General features: G+C 41.6%; 1 protein-coding gene across 7 annotated transcripts in view; it reads left to right on the top strand.

Annotated features, from left to right (window-relative positions):
* cdh23 (cadherin-related 23) overlaps positions 1 to 13,450 on the top strand; it is a 213,103-nt gene that overhangs the window by 198,485 nt on the left and 1,168 nt on the right. For 5 of the 7 annotated variants that reach the window (XM_028969157.1, XM_028969156.1, XM_028969158.1 and 2 more), the window contains 24 exons: positions 547 to 672; positions 913 to 1,116; positions 1,416 to 1,874; positions 2,586 to 2,702; positions 2,794 to 3,018; positions 5,090 to 5,259; positions 5,481 to 5,618; positions 5,830 to 5,949; positions 6,171 to 6,348; positions 6,891 to 7,102; positions 7,724 to 7,918; positions 8,171 to 8,284; positions 8,427 to 8,556; positions 9,365 to 9,628; positions 9,697 to 9,858; positions 10,061 to 10,317; positions 10,394 to 10,491; positions 10,584 to 10,704; positions 11,301 to 11,380; positions 11,595 to 11,635; positions 11,714 to 11,774; positions 12,097 to 12,226; positions 12,507 to 12,629; positions 13,261 to 13,371. In XM_028969157.1, coding sequence (XP_028824990.1) covers positions 547 to 672; positions 913 to 1,116; positions 1,416 to 1,874; positions 2,586 to 2,702; positions 2,794 to 3,018; positions 5,090 to 5,259; positions 5,481 to 5,618; positions 5,830 to 5,949; positions 6,171 to 6,348; positions 6,891 to 7,102; positions 7,724 to 7,918; positions 8,171 to 8,284; positions 8,427 to 8,556; positions 9,365 to 9,628; positions 9,697 to 9,858; positions 10,061 to 10,317; positions 10,394 to 10,491; positions 10,584 to 10,704; positions 11,301 to 11,380; positions 11,595 to 11,635; positions 11,714 to 11,774; positions 12,097 to 12,226; positions 12,507 to 12,629; positions 13,261 to 13,371 — 3,836 coding nt within the window. Of the gene's footprint in view, positions 1 to 546; positions 673 to 912; positions 1,117 to 1,415; positions 1,875 to 2,585; positions 2,703 to 2,793; positions 3,019 to 5,089; positions 5,260 to 5,480; positions 5,619 to 5,829; positions 5,950 to 6,170; positions 6,349 to 6,890; positions 7,103 to 7,723; positions 7,919 to 8,142; positions 8,285 to 8,426; positions 8,557 to 9,364; positions 9,629 to 9,696; positions 9,859 to 10,060; positions 10,318 to 10,393; positions 10,492 to 10,583; positions 10,705 to 11,300; positions 11,381 to 11,594; positions 11,636 to 11,713; positions 11,775 to 12,096; positions 12,227 to 12,506; positions 12,630 to 13,260; positions 13,372 to 13,450 lie in introns of those variants that run through there. The other 2 variants (XM_028969163.1, XR_003748543.1) reach the window with 2 other exon arrangements.

The following is a 13,450-nucleotide window of genomic DNA, read 5'->3' on the forward strand; positions in this document are numbered from 1 at the left end:
TTTTCATATTGTTTAAAAAAATGTTTTATATATATCTGTCTGTCATTTAATTAATTAATGTACGAAAGATCTGAAGGTCTAGATCTAGAAGAAAATTAACAAATTTAAGACACAAGAAAAATATTCAACTCTAACCTCTATTTTCATATTTGGCACTCCAGGGTTTGTTCACTAGTAGTTGTAGCCACTTATATATAAAATTTATTAATTCATTTTTAAATTATTATAGTTTTTAAAGATATTTACCAATGACAAACTCAAAAATCCTTCAATTATTTTTTTATATAAGTGGCTACAACTACTAGTGAACAAACCCTGGAGTGCCAAATATGAAAATAGAGGTTAGAGTTGAATATTTTTCTTGTGTCTTAAATTTGTTAATTTTCTTCTAGATCTAGACCTTCAGATCTTTCGTACATTAATTAATTAAATGACAGACAGATACAACTTGCACTGTAGTTGTATTTTTGTGGGATGTATTTGTATATCAAATATGTATGCACTACAAACATTTTCCAAACCTTTTTTATTTCGTCTCATTCTCAGGCAGTCCGGTCACTGTGCTGAATGGGCCAGTGTTGGGTGTGGATAAGGACCTTGGTCAGAATGCTGTGGTGACATACAGGCTGCTGGGACCCAGAGTCGACCTCTTCACTGTCGACTCTAAAACAGGTAGGACAACACTGAACTTCGCTGGGTCGTATTTCTGTGTCCTACTTGGATCTCTTTTCTGTTTATCTGTTCTGTTAATTTTTTTTAGCTGTAATCTCATCTGAGCATATGGATTGTGTAAGGCTGTGAGAATGAAAGCTGGTTATCTGTTCTGGTTTTAAAGTGAATACTGGTTAGTATTGAATAATGGTTATAGCCTTCAGTGTTGTATGCTCAGTTCGGTTTCCTCCATTTCTGCAGGAGAGGTGTTTGTTCGTGACAGAGTGGTATTGGATCGGGAAGCATTTGCAGATCCACGGGTGGAATTGCTTTTGGTCGGGGAGGATGTGGGCAGGCTGAACAGCAGTGTTCCCCTCACAATTACCATCCTGGACGTCAACGACAACCCCCCAGTCTTCAGACCCCCCAGCTTCACCGTCCGCCTGCCTGAGAACAGTCCATCAGGTGCGTGTGTGTTGGCAGGGAACCACAACAATGGACAAGTGGAATTCATTACACACGTCCATTGTTGTACATACCAGCCTACACTGAAACGCCACCTAATATATATAGACACCCTTATCCAGAGAGACTTACATCAGTATATAAATCAGTATAATCAGTATAATGAATTATACTGTCATCCAGTTGAGGAAAAACTCTGAATGTAGCATGATTTAAAGCAGGGGTTTCTCTAAGTAAGGGATATTTTAAATATTCAGCGTATGTTTCTATGAATTTGTGTTCTGTGATTTGTGTAACAGGTGTTGTGGTTACACAGCTATTGGCGAGTGATGCAGACTCAGGTTCTAATGGCTGGCTGCTATACCGTTTGGAAAGTGGTGCTCAGGATCGCTTTGTGGTGGATGCCCTGTCTGGTGCCGTGTTGGTAGGAAATGCATCACTTGACCGTGAAGAGCGTGCTTCTTACCGGTTGGTCGTTATGGCAACAGACCGTGGCACACCACCTCTCTCGGGGACGGGTACTCTGACTGTAGTCCTGGATGATGTTAACGACTCCCGTCCAAGGTTCCTGTTTCCTGTCCAAACCATCAGCGTCAATGAGTCCACACCACCCAGTGAGGTGGTGGCCACACTAACCGCTGAAGATGCTGACCTCCGACCTCGACTTGAGTATTACATCATATCTGTAGAGGCCAAAGACGACAGCAATAAACTGGTGAGCGGCCTGCAGGACTCATTTGGCATTGACTTCCACACAGGTGAGTCTTTATCGGAAGTACTATTGTATTATTATGTGTTAATATCATCTGGAATTAATATGTGTACGTACCTTGGCTTTTGGGCCAGGGATATTTTTTGTGTTTATCTGAAGTTCCACAGTAGGTCTGATCAAAGGCATTAATGATAGACAGTTGTCAGTTTGTAGCAGATGTGAAATGCGAATTTGAATGAATTTCCTTTAAGACAAATTCACATGTGTGAATATCTTGCAAATCTTACTTCAGTTGAGTTATACGCCACACTGGGACTGTGTGGCTTGTAATGAGCTCTGCTTGTATTTTACTTTCACTTTTGAACAGAACAGTAACAGTAAGGAACATGTAACCTCTATATTGTTTCATGTCTGAACGTATAGAATAATTTAACCGGGTATAGTATGTTTGAGACATCGGAAGTTAATAAATGGTAAAATGTAAAACCCAGCTTCTGCTTAAGAGAGTTTTGCCTGCTTCTCTCCGGGTTAACGCAATTTACACACCTATTAAACTGTAAGCGCCAATGGGCCAAAGCCCTCCTCTCGAGTTGATGTCCCATCACTGGACATTTCTGGACCAATTTCAAAATGAATTGCAAAACCGAAATTCCGCAGTCCATAAGGCTGCATTGGGTTATAGAGGCTAGAACGGATGGTTTGGTGTTTTACAAAGTATGTTGCACCCCAGTGTACATGTGTGTGTGTGTTCTCTCAGGTGCTGTGTTTGTGAAAAATCCACTGAACAGGGAACTTGTTGCCACTTTTGACATTATTGTGTCCGTCCACGACAACGCCAGTGACATCATTGACCAGTCAGTCAGTGTGCCTAATGGTAAGGCTATGTTCTCTACACCCTCTGCCTTTTTATCACTAGTGCCTATTCAGATCTCAAACAAGAAAAAAACTCCTCTGTCTGCTGACAGCCCGACTGACCATAAATGTGCTGGATGTAAATGACAACACTCCTCGCTTCCGTCCCTTTGGAGTGGCTAACTTCTCTGAGAGCATCCTAGAAGGGGCACACCCCGGCACCACACTGCTATCTGTCTCAGCAGTGGACCCTGACAAAGGACCCAATGGACAGGTGGTGTACATGCTGCTGCACCTGCCCCGTGGGGACTATGTGCGACTGGAGGACCCTTCCACAGGTCAGCAGCATTTAGAATGAGTCTTTCCCTCGCTAAAACTACAGGCTTCCCCTGAAGCCTTGTTGGTTTCATCTGGTTCATCCATGCATCCTTGTAACCTGCAGTCAGTAATTAATTTAGTATTTTTTCCCACCAAAGCTCCACATGTCTACGTCAGCATCTATTTTCATTTTTCATTTAATTTTGGTTCCCCTATTAAACAGCATTTCCACTGTAACACCACAAAAAGCCATTCTCGATGGACTGAATCAAAAATTGGACAAAAACACCCTACAGATGTACAAATGATCAATCCGAGGTGTATTTATTCCCATAACCCCACACAATTCTTTTTCATTGGTTCTTTTTCACTCAATTCTTTTTCAAAGATCTATGGTCAAGACCTTTCTATTGATCAGATGTTCTCAAACCTTTTCTCAGTAAAGCAGTCTTGTAGAATTTATTGTGTATTGATTATGTATGCAGCTAATGTTTATTGTCATGCCTATATAATCAATATAATCATACTGCAGCATTACACATCATCATGGAATGATTGCTGTTACATGTTGCAACCCAGCATTGTTCTTGCTCTTCATGAATTGATCTGTATGAGAAAGGGGAGGGATGACAGTGAAGTTTGTTATTTGCCTCCATGATATACAAAAGAAATAATGAAAAATATTACAGTGCATACGGAAAATATTCACAAAATTTCCACATTTTGTTATGTTAACTTACAGCCTTGTTCCAAAATGAATAACATTTATTTTTTCCCTCATTATTCTACACACAACACCCATTAATGACAACGTGAAATGTTTACTTGAGATTTTGGCACAGCGTTTGCCATGAAGGTGCATCCTGTTTCCCCTGATCCTCCTTGATATGTATCTGCAGCTTAATTGGTGTCCACCTGTTGAAAAAACTGTTGATGTTGAAAACTGTTTTGAGCACAAATCTGGGGAGGATTACAGAAAATTTCTGCTGCTTTGAAAGTCCCAATGAGCATAGTGACCTCCAAGTGGAAGAAGCTCAAAACCACCAGGCCTCTTCCTAGAGCTGAGCGATCAGAGGAGAATTTCAGCTTGCATAGAGTTTGCCAAAAGGCACCTTAAGGACTGAGGAACAAAATTCTCAGATCTGATGAGACAAAGAATGAACTCTTTGGTGTGAATGCCAGGCATCATGTTTGGAGGAAACCAGGCACTGCTCATCACCAGGCCAATATCATCCCTAGAGTGAAGCATGGTGGTGGCATCATGCTGTGGGGGTGTTTGTCAGCTGCAGGGACTGGGAAACTAGTCAGGATTGAGGGAAAGATGATTGCAACAACACAGACAACCTGGATGAAAACCTGCTGCAGAGCGCTCTTGAAGCAATGGTTAATCTTTCAGGAGGACAACAACCCTAATTCACAGCTTCAGGAGAACTCTGTGAATGTCCTTGAAAGTGAAAAAGTAAAGTGAAAGTGATTGTTATTGTGAAGCACCTTAGTGAGCAGTGGGCAGCCATGACAGGTGCCAGGAGAGCATTGTATGGTACTTTGGTCAGTCGCATCTCAGTGACACCTTGGTGGCTCAGATTTGAACCGGTAACCTTCTGATTAAGGAGTCCACTTCCTTTCTGCGCTATCCGATGTATCCAATTAAAAACTTTTAATTAATCAATTTTGGAATAAGGCTTTAAAATAACAAAGTGTGGGAAAAGTGATGCACTGTGAATACTTGATGACATTTAAAGTATATTATATGACCCCTTCAGATTTTTCATAATCAGACTCATAATCAGTGCTTTTCTATCCTCAATACTACTAAGCTACTGTGTAGCTTATTTTCTGACAGCGAGGATGAACATTTGGAAGTGCCACTTAGTTGGCTTTAATTTAATGTTTAATTTAAAGTTGTGGCCACTTGTGCTCACTGACAGGTACATTATGGTGCTTAGGGCAGAATGCTCTACAAGTAATGCAAACTTGATCCATGAGCAGCTTCGATCAAAAAAGTCTTGCTGTTTGATCAACCCCACAAAAAAATTTCATTCATAAATTTCATTTACTGTAATTGTGTAAATTTTCTGGTTTTCTCCACAGGAAAAATAGTGGCCAACAGGACGGTGGATTTTGAGCAGGTCCAGTGGCTAAACTTCACTGTTCGTGCACAAGACCAGGGGAGTCCGTCTCGATTTGCTGAACTGCCTGTTTACCTGCGAATCATTGACATCAATGACAATAACCCAATTTTTAAGCAGCCGTCATATCAGGTAAGGCAGCCTGAGAACTGCAATGGAAGTTGGTGCTGCTGCTGGTTTTACACAAGGAGCACACACAGTACATCCCTGTATCAGTGAAATTAAGATTAATATATTTTTTTTATTGTATTTCTACAAAAAAAAGTTTAAATTGATAACAATTAGAATAATTTGTCTCTGTTTCAGTGAAGGGTATTGATGTATCTTTTATATTGTTTGTGATGTTTGTGTAGAAATCGGTGTTAGAGGACACACCGTTGGGCACCATCATCGTGAGTGTGACTGCCACAGATGCTGACTCCGGGCTTTTTTCAGTCATTGAATACAGCCTGGTGGATGGGGAGGGCAAATTTGGGATCACTCCCACCACTGTGAGTCACTGAAAAACACAGCAAAATTATTTTGCATTATTTGGAGAATATTTATTTGTATGAAGTAAAAAGGACAGATATACTGCATTCAAATTTGAATGACTGGTTGCATCCAGTAGCATCAGATCTGTCAGTAGGTATGTTCACTATGATTGTAACTTTGGCCAGTTGTTGTCTGTAACTGCATCCATTATCATTTTCGTCCTTGTAGGGTGCCATTTACATCCTCTCTGTGCTGGACAGGGAAACTAAGGAACGCTACACGCTGACTGCCATCGGAAGGGACAACCCTGGCGGGAGCCCCAACAACCGCAGAGAGAACTCAGTACAGGTTAGTGCTAGTACAACTAATGTACTATCGCTTAGGATGTTAATTTTGAAGGAAATCAATTGTGTTGTACATTCAAATATTATCACATTGATTAAATATCTGTATAAATGTCCCCAGGCCCAACAGCAACATTTAGTGCTCAGTTCCAGTGCAATAATGCATTCATTGATGATTAGAAAACCCTTTTGTTTTTAGTACAGCTGTCAGGTTCTGTCTTTCAGGTTCTGGTGACCGTTATGGATGTGAATGATTTCCAACCCCGGTTCTTGGAGCGCGTATTCAGCACAAGTGTGTTTGAGAATGAGCCCAGTGGCACATCTATCATCACACTTATCGCCACTGACCTGGATGAGGGCGAGAATGCACTATTGACCTACAGCTTGCAGGGACCTGGATCTGGTACCAGACCTAACACACAGTGCTGCAAGACATGTTTCATACCATCAATACGCATCCAATACATCAGTGGTTTTCAACCGGTGGGGCCACTCTTGCGGGTGGGCGCAAATAGGCTACAGGATGGGAGGGAAAAAAACGGAAGAAAAAAAATTCAAAATGTGTGATCTTTGTTTGGATTTTCTTTGTTGGGATCTATTTTCACTGCTAAAATAGACCAAAACAGTCATTATTTCATAAAAAATGTAAATTACTTAAAATTATTAACTTGTTTGTTGAACTGTCATATGGAATCAGTGTCACATTTTCAATGAGCAGCGGGTGCTGCCGTGAGCCCCTCTCACGTCCCAAAAAATCACTGTAATTAAATTGACTCACGACATAGCTCTCACGACATAGCAAAGGTTGAGAACCCCTGCAATACATATACAAAACACCTAAGACAAATTACACCTTATAAATTGAGAATTTAATACATAAGTCACAGGAGGTCATAGGTCACATTTTTCTCTTTTCTCATTTTTCACTCTTTTTCTCTCTCTCAGATGCCTTCTCTATGAACCCAGGCACCGGTGTGGTGCACTCTCTACGCCTGCTGCAATCCTTTGAGCGTTTCAATCTGACCGTCATGGCCAAAGATCATGGCCGGCCACCCCTTGTGGGTACAGCCAGTCTGCAAATCAAAGTCATTGATGTCAATGACAACAGGCCAGTGTTTGAGCGACCTGCCAATGGCACCATAATGCATATCTTAGAGGTTTGTGTCTTTGTGTGGGTTTGCATGTGAGTCTCTTCAGTGGGTCAGCTGTTATTTGTTATGTATTCCCTTCATACCCTGCAAACAATGCAATGCAAAAACAATGCAAAGCTGCAGCAGTAATTGCAATTTTCCTACAACTAATTGCTAACTTGCAAAAAGTCAGATACAGATAACAGACTGGTTTTCAGCAGAACTGCAGGAAGAAGTCTTTATTGACAAATAAAATAGAAAGTAGGACCTTTAGCCATAATTTCACAATAAAGAGCAAACAAATCTGAAATGCTGGTGCAAACCACTGGTGGAGCAACACACAGGTGGAGCAACTGATAGAAAGGTAGAAAACAAGGAAATGTGGATGTGACAAACCCACTCCCAAACCCATTCATTCAGGGTCTCTCTCCGTCCCCACTTTCTACCATTGTGTCCTTGAGCAAGACACTTAACCCAGGGGTGTCTCCAGGGGGACTGTCCCTGTAACTACTCATTGTAAGTCACTCTGTGTATGATCAATGCTGTGAATGTGAAAAACAGACTGAGGTTTTAAGATCGCAGATGCAGTGGTCGCCCAAAGGTCGCTGCTTCATTCCGTCTTTGCTGAAAGGTGTATGTTTTGTGCAGGAACAGCCCCCGGGCCTGGCGGTTTATGAAGTGTTTGCGACGGACGAGGATGAGGGGGTGAACGGAGAGGTGCGCTATGCCTTCCTGCAGACAGGGGCTGGGAACCGGGACTGGGAGAACTTCCGCATAGACTCGCTGACTGGTGTTATCACCACTGCAGTGAAGCTGGATCGTGAGAAACAAGCACTCTACAGTGTAAGTGCACACACAAACACATATTAGTGCACATGAGTTGTCTGACTCCACCGAAAAACATTACAAAGGCTTAATTATTAATTTGGTGACTGTGCAGGCCAAGTCAACGAACACTCATAAATCATTTATTAGAATTTAGATTCAGACCACTATATGGAGGTTGTCAGTGGATTGTGGTAAAATCTCACTTTTTTTTCTAAAATGTGTTTTTTATTATATTTAAGTGTTTGCTGGTATGTGTATGTACTGCAGCTGATTATTGTGGCCTATGACCTTGGGCAGCCCGTCCCATATGAGACCACGCAGCCGCTGCAGGTGGCACTCTCAGACATTGATGACAATGAACCAATCTTCCTCAAACCCCCGGTGAGTGCTGAGCAGGAACTCATGGGCAGCTACCAATTTTTTGTTACAGTTCAGTTCATATTTGTGTACATTTTCTGTATATTTGAGGCTGTGTCTGTCCTGTGAATGTCTGTTCATGTTTGTTTGTGTGTGTGTTTCTCAGAGGGGCAGCTTGCCCTACCAGGTTCTGTCTGTTCCAGAACACTCTTCTCCTGGGACAGTGGTAGGGAACGTGACCGGGGCCGTTGATGCAGATGAGGGCTCAAATGCTGTGGTCTACTACTTCATAGCAGGTCAGTACACACATGAACACATCTGAACACACATATGTAGATCTTGAAAGTTTTAAAATGGTTCTAAAGGTCTAAAATGTAATGTAGCTCTGCATTTTGTATGTGCTATAGTGATTTTTTTATTAAGATATATTTATCTATCCTTGAGGAATTCTCAGAATGAATGAATTGGTCCATGGTAGAATTGCACAGTCCTTTGATAGGGAGCAGTGGTGGGAGCAGACTTGTAACCACAGAGATGCCATTTGAGCAAGGTACCATCCCCACACACTGCTCCTCGGGCACCTTTCATGGCTGCCCACTGCTCACTAAAGGTGATGGGTTAAAGTAGAGACCACATTTCGTTGTGTGCTGCATATCACAAAAACAATAACTTCACTTTTAACTTTGACATTAAGCCTAGCGCTGCATGCTAAGCGTGGACCTTGTTTGCTAGAGTAAGTTAAGGCATCATCAGGATTTACATAAAGAAGCACTTACATAGAATGGAATCTTTAAAACTAAAAACAAACTACTTTTTTTTTTATTATTTGTCACACTGAACACAATCTTTAATGATGTTGTAATAAAGAGTTTAGAACCGATTCTGATGATTGACATGGACACTATTTCAAATGTCACATTTTTTGTTTTATTTATTTATGTAAATTCAGGCATGGGACCAGTTCAAATAGGCCCATGATTTCAATGAAATGCAGTCTGATTAGGAAATGCTTCTGTGCAGATGCTCAAGATATTTAATAGTTCTAGATTAAATTTGATATCAGACTGAATGTTTTTCAAACTGCACTTTCCAATTGTTCCATAGGAGGGGACATTGATGGTAACTTTGGCCTGAGCACAGCCGGCATGCTTCATGTGAAGAAGGATCTGGACCGGGAGGAGATCCCAGAATACTCCATCATCATCAAGGCCTCCAGCAACCGCAACTGGACGCCACCCAGAGGTCAAAGGTCAAACTTGGCACGTGCTCTTGACCCTAGCCGCGACCCCACGCTACAGGAAGTGCGCATCTTTATGGAAGATATTAATGATCAGCCACCTCGTTTCACAAAACTGGAGTACACTGCAGGTATGTGTGTTTGTGTATGTGTGTGCAACACTTTAAATAAATAATTTGGGTCCATTTGTGTCTCTCAGGCGTGGCTGCTGATGCTAAGGTTGGTTCTGAACTGATCCGTGTGCAGGCCATTGATAACGATGTGGGGAACAACAGCCTGGTCCTGTACCACATCCTGTCCATCACATACATCAAACTTCAGTCCAACACCTCAGAAGACCTTGGCAGCGTCTTCATCATTGGTGAGAACCTAATGTAACCTTGCTCAAAACTCTGAGTCAATACTTAAAACTACGTTCTATTGTATGCTCATTTTATGCAAAAATATGCTAAATGCAACTGACTGTTCCACCTTGGCAGTGCTCAGGAGCACAGCAAAATATGTTCTAGGCAACCAAAAAATAAATAAAAATCACATGGTCCTGGAACCACATTGACCTCTAGGTGAGACAGATGGGATCATCCGCACATTTGACCTCTTCACGGCCTACGACCCTGGCTACTTTGTGGTGGAGATTTTGGCGCGAGATCTGGCTGGGCACAGTGACATCGCCAATGTGGGGATCTACATACTGCGGGATGACCAGCGGGTGAAGATTGTTGTGAACGAGATCCCGGAGCGTGTGCGCCTCTTTCAAGAGGAGTTTATCAGCCTCCTGTCCAACATGACTGGTGCCATTGTCAACACAGATGATGTGCAGGTGTGTTTGTGTGACCCACGGAAAGGGGTACCAAATCTGATTTATATACTTATTGTACAATGAATGTTCTCTTCAGTTCCATGTAGATAAGAAAGGCCGGGTTAACTTCGCCCAGACAGACGTCCTCATCCACGTGGTCAACAAGCAGACAAATCGCATCCTCGATGTTGAAAGGTTTGATGACAAACTGCCTACAAACTGCTGGTTGTACAGTCCTCTGTGAGCTCCACCCCTTCATGTGTATTTGCTTTGTGATTGGCTGACAGGGTGATTCAGATGATTGATGAGAACAAAGAGCAGCTGAGGAATCTCTTCCGAAATTACAACGTCCTGGACGTCCAACCAGCTGTGAGTGGAAGAGCACCGGACGATCTGACCACTCTACAGGTACTTACTGCTGAGAATAGAGGTGGGCCATATCATATCGTTCATGACAATACCAGTCTATATAAGTGGACCTTGCTTCACAAAACTGGTGCTGCTGAAGAATTAACTTCCAAAAAAGAAGCTACAAGATATTGTACCATGTGTGCTAGTCTGTGTGTATTTTAGTGGCCGACCAGTTAACAAATGTAGATCTGTACATCTATGGCTGAATTTAGCATTCATACAATGATTTTAGAGGAAATTGTGATATTGAGATTAATAATAATAAAATAAAAATAATGATGATCCGGTCATCTGTAACATTAAAATATTAACACTGCATTATACTGTACAAACAATTTTGGTGTTGCATCTTTGCAGACCTGAGTTTGCAGACCTGACTCCCTTTACAACGCATTATAAAATAACATATTAATAACATATTAATATAACATATTAATATAGCATTTTATAAAATGCAAATAAAAACAAATGGAATCTCTCTCTCTCTCTCTCTCTATATATATATATATATATATACACACACACACACACACACACACACACACACACACACACAAAAACACACATTCAGTTTTCTGTGTTTCTCTTTTCAGATGGCTATTATAATCCTGGCTGTTCTGCTCTTTCTGGCGGCTATGCTGTTTATCTTTATGAACTGGTACTACCGCACAGTGTAAGAGTTACCTTTTTATTCACTGTTCTAAACAAATGGATGGGCAGAAAAAGTATGTCTCTGGGTTGCTTAATCAACAGTATCATTCACTTTTAGATGTTTAGAATTCAAAAAATTCTGTTGTAGTCTGTTCTTCTGTTTAGAAATCCTCTTCTGAAATCTGGACTCTTTCTCTCTCTGCTCCTTTCATTGCCCTGTGTGTCCTTTCCTCCAGGCACAAGAGGAAGCTGAAGGCCATTGTAGCCGGTTCCACAGGTGTGTTCAGTACACATACATTGGGCTTCAGTGTCCATGTGAGCATCGCATTAACTGTGTTTGTGTCTTTGTCTTCAGGGAATCAGGGCCTGATGGACATCCTGGATATGCCCAACACTAACAAGTACTCCTTTGAAGGGTGAGAGCAGGCAAACACACTTACTATTCACACACCAGACTGTGCTTTCTATGGACCATAAGGCACAAATTTTTTTTTTCTATTTATTTATTTATTTATTTCTCTTCTTGCTGTTTGATGGGTGGGTCTGAGGGTGGTGGGTGGATATTGGTCAACAGCTGTTATTTGTTTGTTGAAAATCACAAAAAAAGCATTAAAAATGTTCAGAGCAGATCATACAGAAAGTGAAGCTAAACATAAGAGCAGGTTAAAAATCAATATAATCATTCATATAAAAACAAGCAGACAGAACAGTTCTACCCATTTCTGCTGTGTCACACAGAGCAAACCCGGTGTGGCTGGACCCGTTCTGCAGAAATCTGGAACTGGCAGCTCAGGCAGAACATGAGGATGACCTGCCAGAGGACCTGAGTGACTTCACAGACCTGTGGAACAGCCCAGCCAGAACACACGTAAAGGAGCATTTCTACAAAATACACATTTCATCATGGTTGGGATTTACCAAACCACACGAATCAGTGACTTATTTTCAGGATGCAAAAATTATGCTGATGAAATACTAGCTATAGCGTATTAGCCACGATGGCCAACAATTTGGGATTAATTGGTTGGTCTGAACAAACATTGCATTGTTGTTTTATACATGCGTTAAAAAAAAAAATCTGAAATGATACAAACCTGCAAGTCCATAAATGCAGTGTTTATACAATGTTTCTGGTCCTTGATCTGCAGGGCACATTTGGGCGAGAGCCGCAGGCAGCAAAGACAGAGGATGACCGTTACCTGAGAGCAGCAATTCAGGAGTATGACAACATCACCAAGCTGGGCCAGATCATGAGGGAAGGACCCATAAAGGTCAGCAGGGCACTGACCATATGGTGCTACATATATGTAGAGAAAACATTATAACAAGGTCTAATCAATTGTGATGGAATTCTCCTTTTCAAATCGCAGCAGGTAGCCCACTGGGTTTAGAGACACTCAAGAGTAAAATGTTTATGGGTTGACCTATACAGGCCAAAAGGTTGGACACACCCTCTCATTCAATGTGTTTTCTTTATTTTCATGACCATTTACATTGGTAGATTCTCACTGAAGGCATCAAAACTATGAATGAACACGTGTGTTATGTTCTTAACAAAAAAATGGAAAACCATTTCAGGTGACTACCTCTTGAAGCTCATCGAGAGAATGCCAAGAGTGTGCAAAGCAGTAATCAGAGCAAAGGGTGGCTATTTTGAAGAAACTAGAATGTAAAACATGTTCAGTTATTTCACCTTTTTTTTGTTAAGTACATAACTCCTCATGAGTTCATTCATAGTTTTGTTTCCTTCAGTGGAAATCTACCAATGTAAATGGTCATGAAAATAAAGAACACACATTGAATGAGAAGGTGTGTCCAAAATTTTGGCCTGTTCTGTGATGTTTCAGTGATCATAATAAAGTTCCTTTTGACCCTATTGGATAAACACCCATGTCCCATCAGGGCTCCTTGCTCAAAGTGGTTCTGGACGACTACCTGAGGCTGAAAAAGTTGTTTGCTGCACGGCTGGTCACTAAGTCCACCAGCCAGGGTGACCAGTCCTCCGTCACAGAGGTGGGAGACAAGACGCCTGTGCTGCCCTTCCCCCCTCGCTGTCTTCTGCCTCCCTGCTTCTCTGAATGACCTTGCACTT

The sequence above is a fragment of the Denticeps clupeoides genome, chromosome 2 (genome assembly GCF_900700375.1).
Source record: "Denticeps clupeoides chromosome 2, fDenClu1.1, whole genome shotgun sequence".
Taxonomy (NCBI): domain Eukaryota; kingdom Metazoa; phylum Chordata; class Actinopteri; order Clupeiformes; family Denticipitidae; genus Denticeps; species Denticeps clupeoides.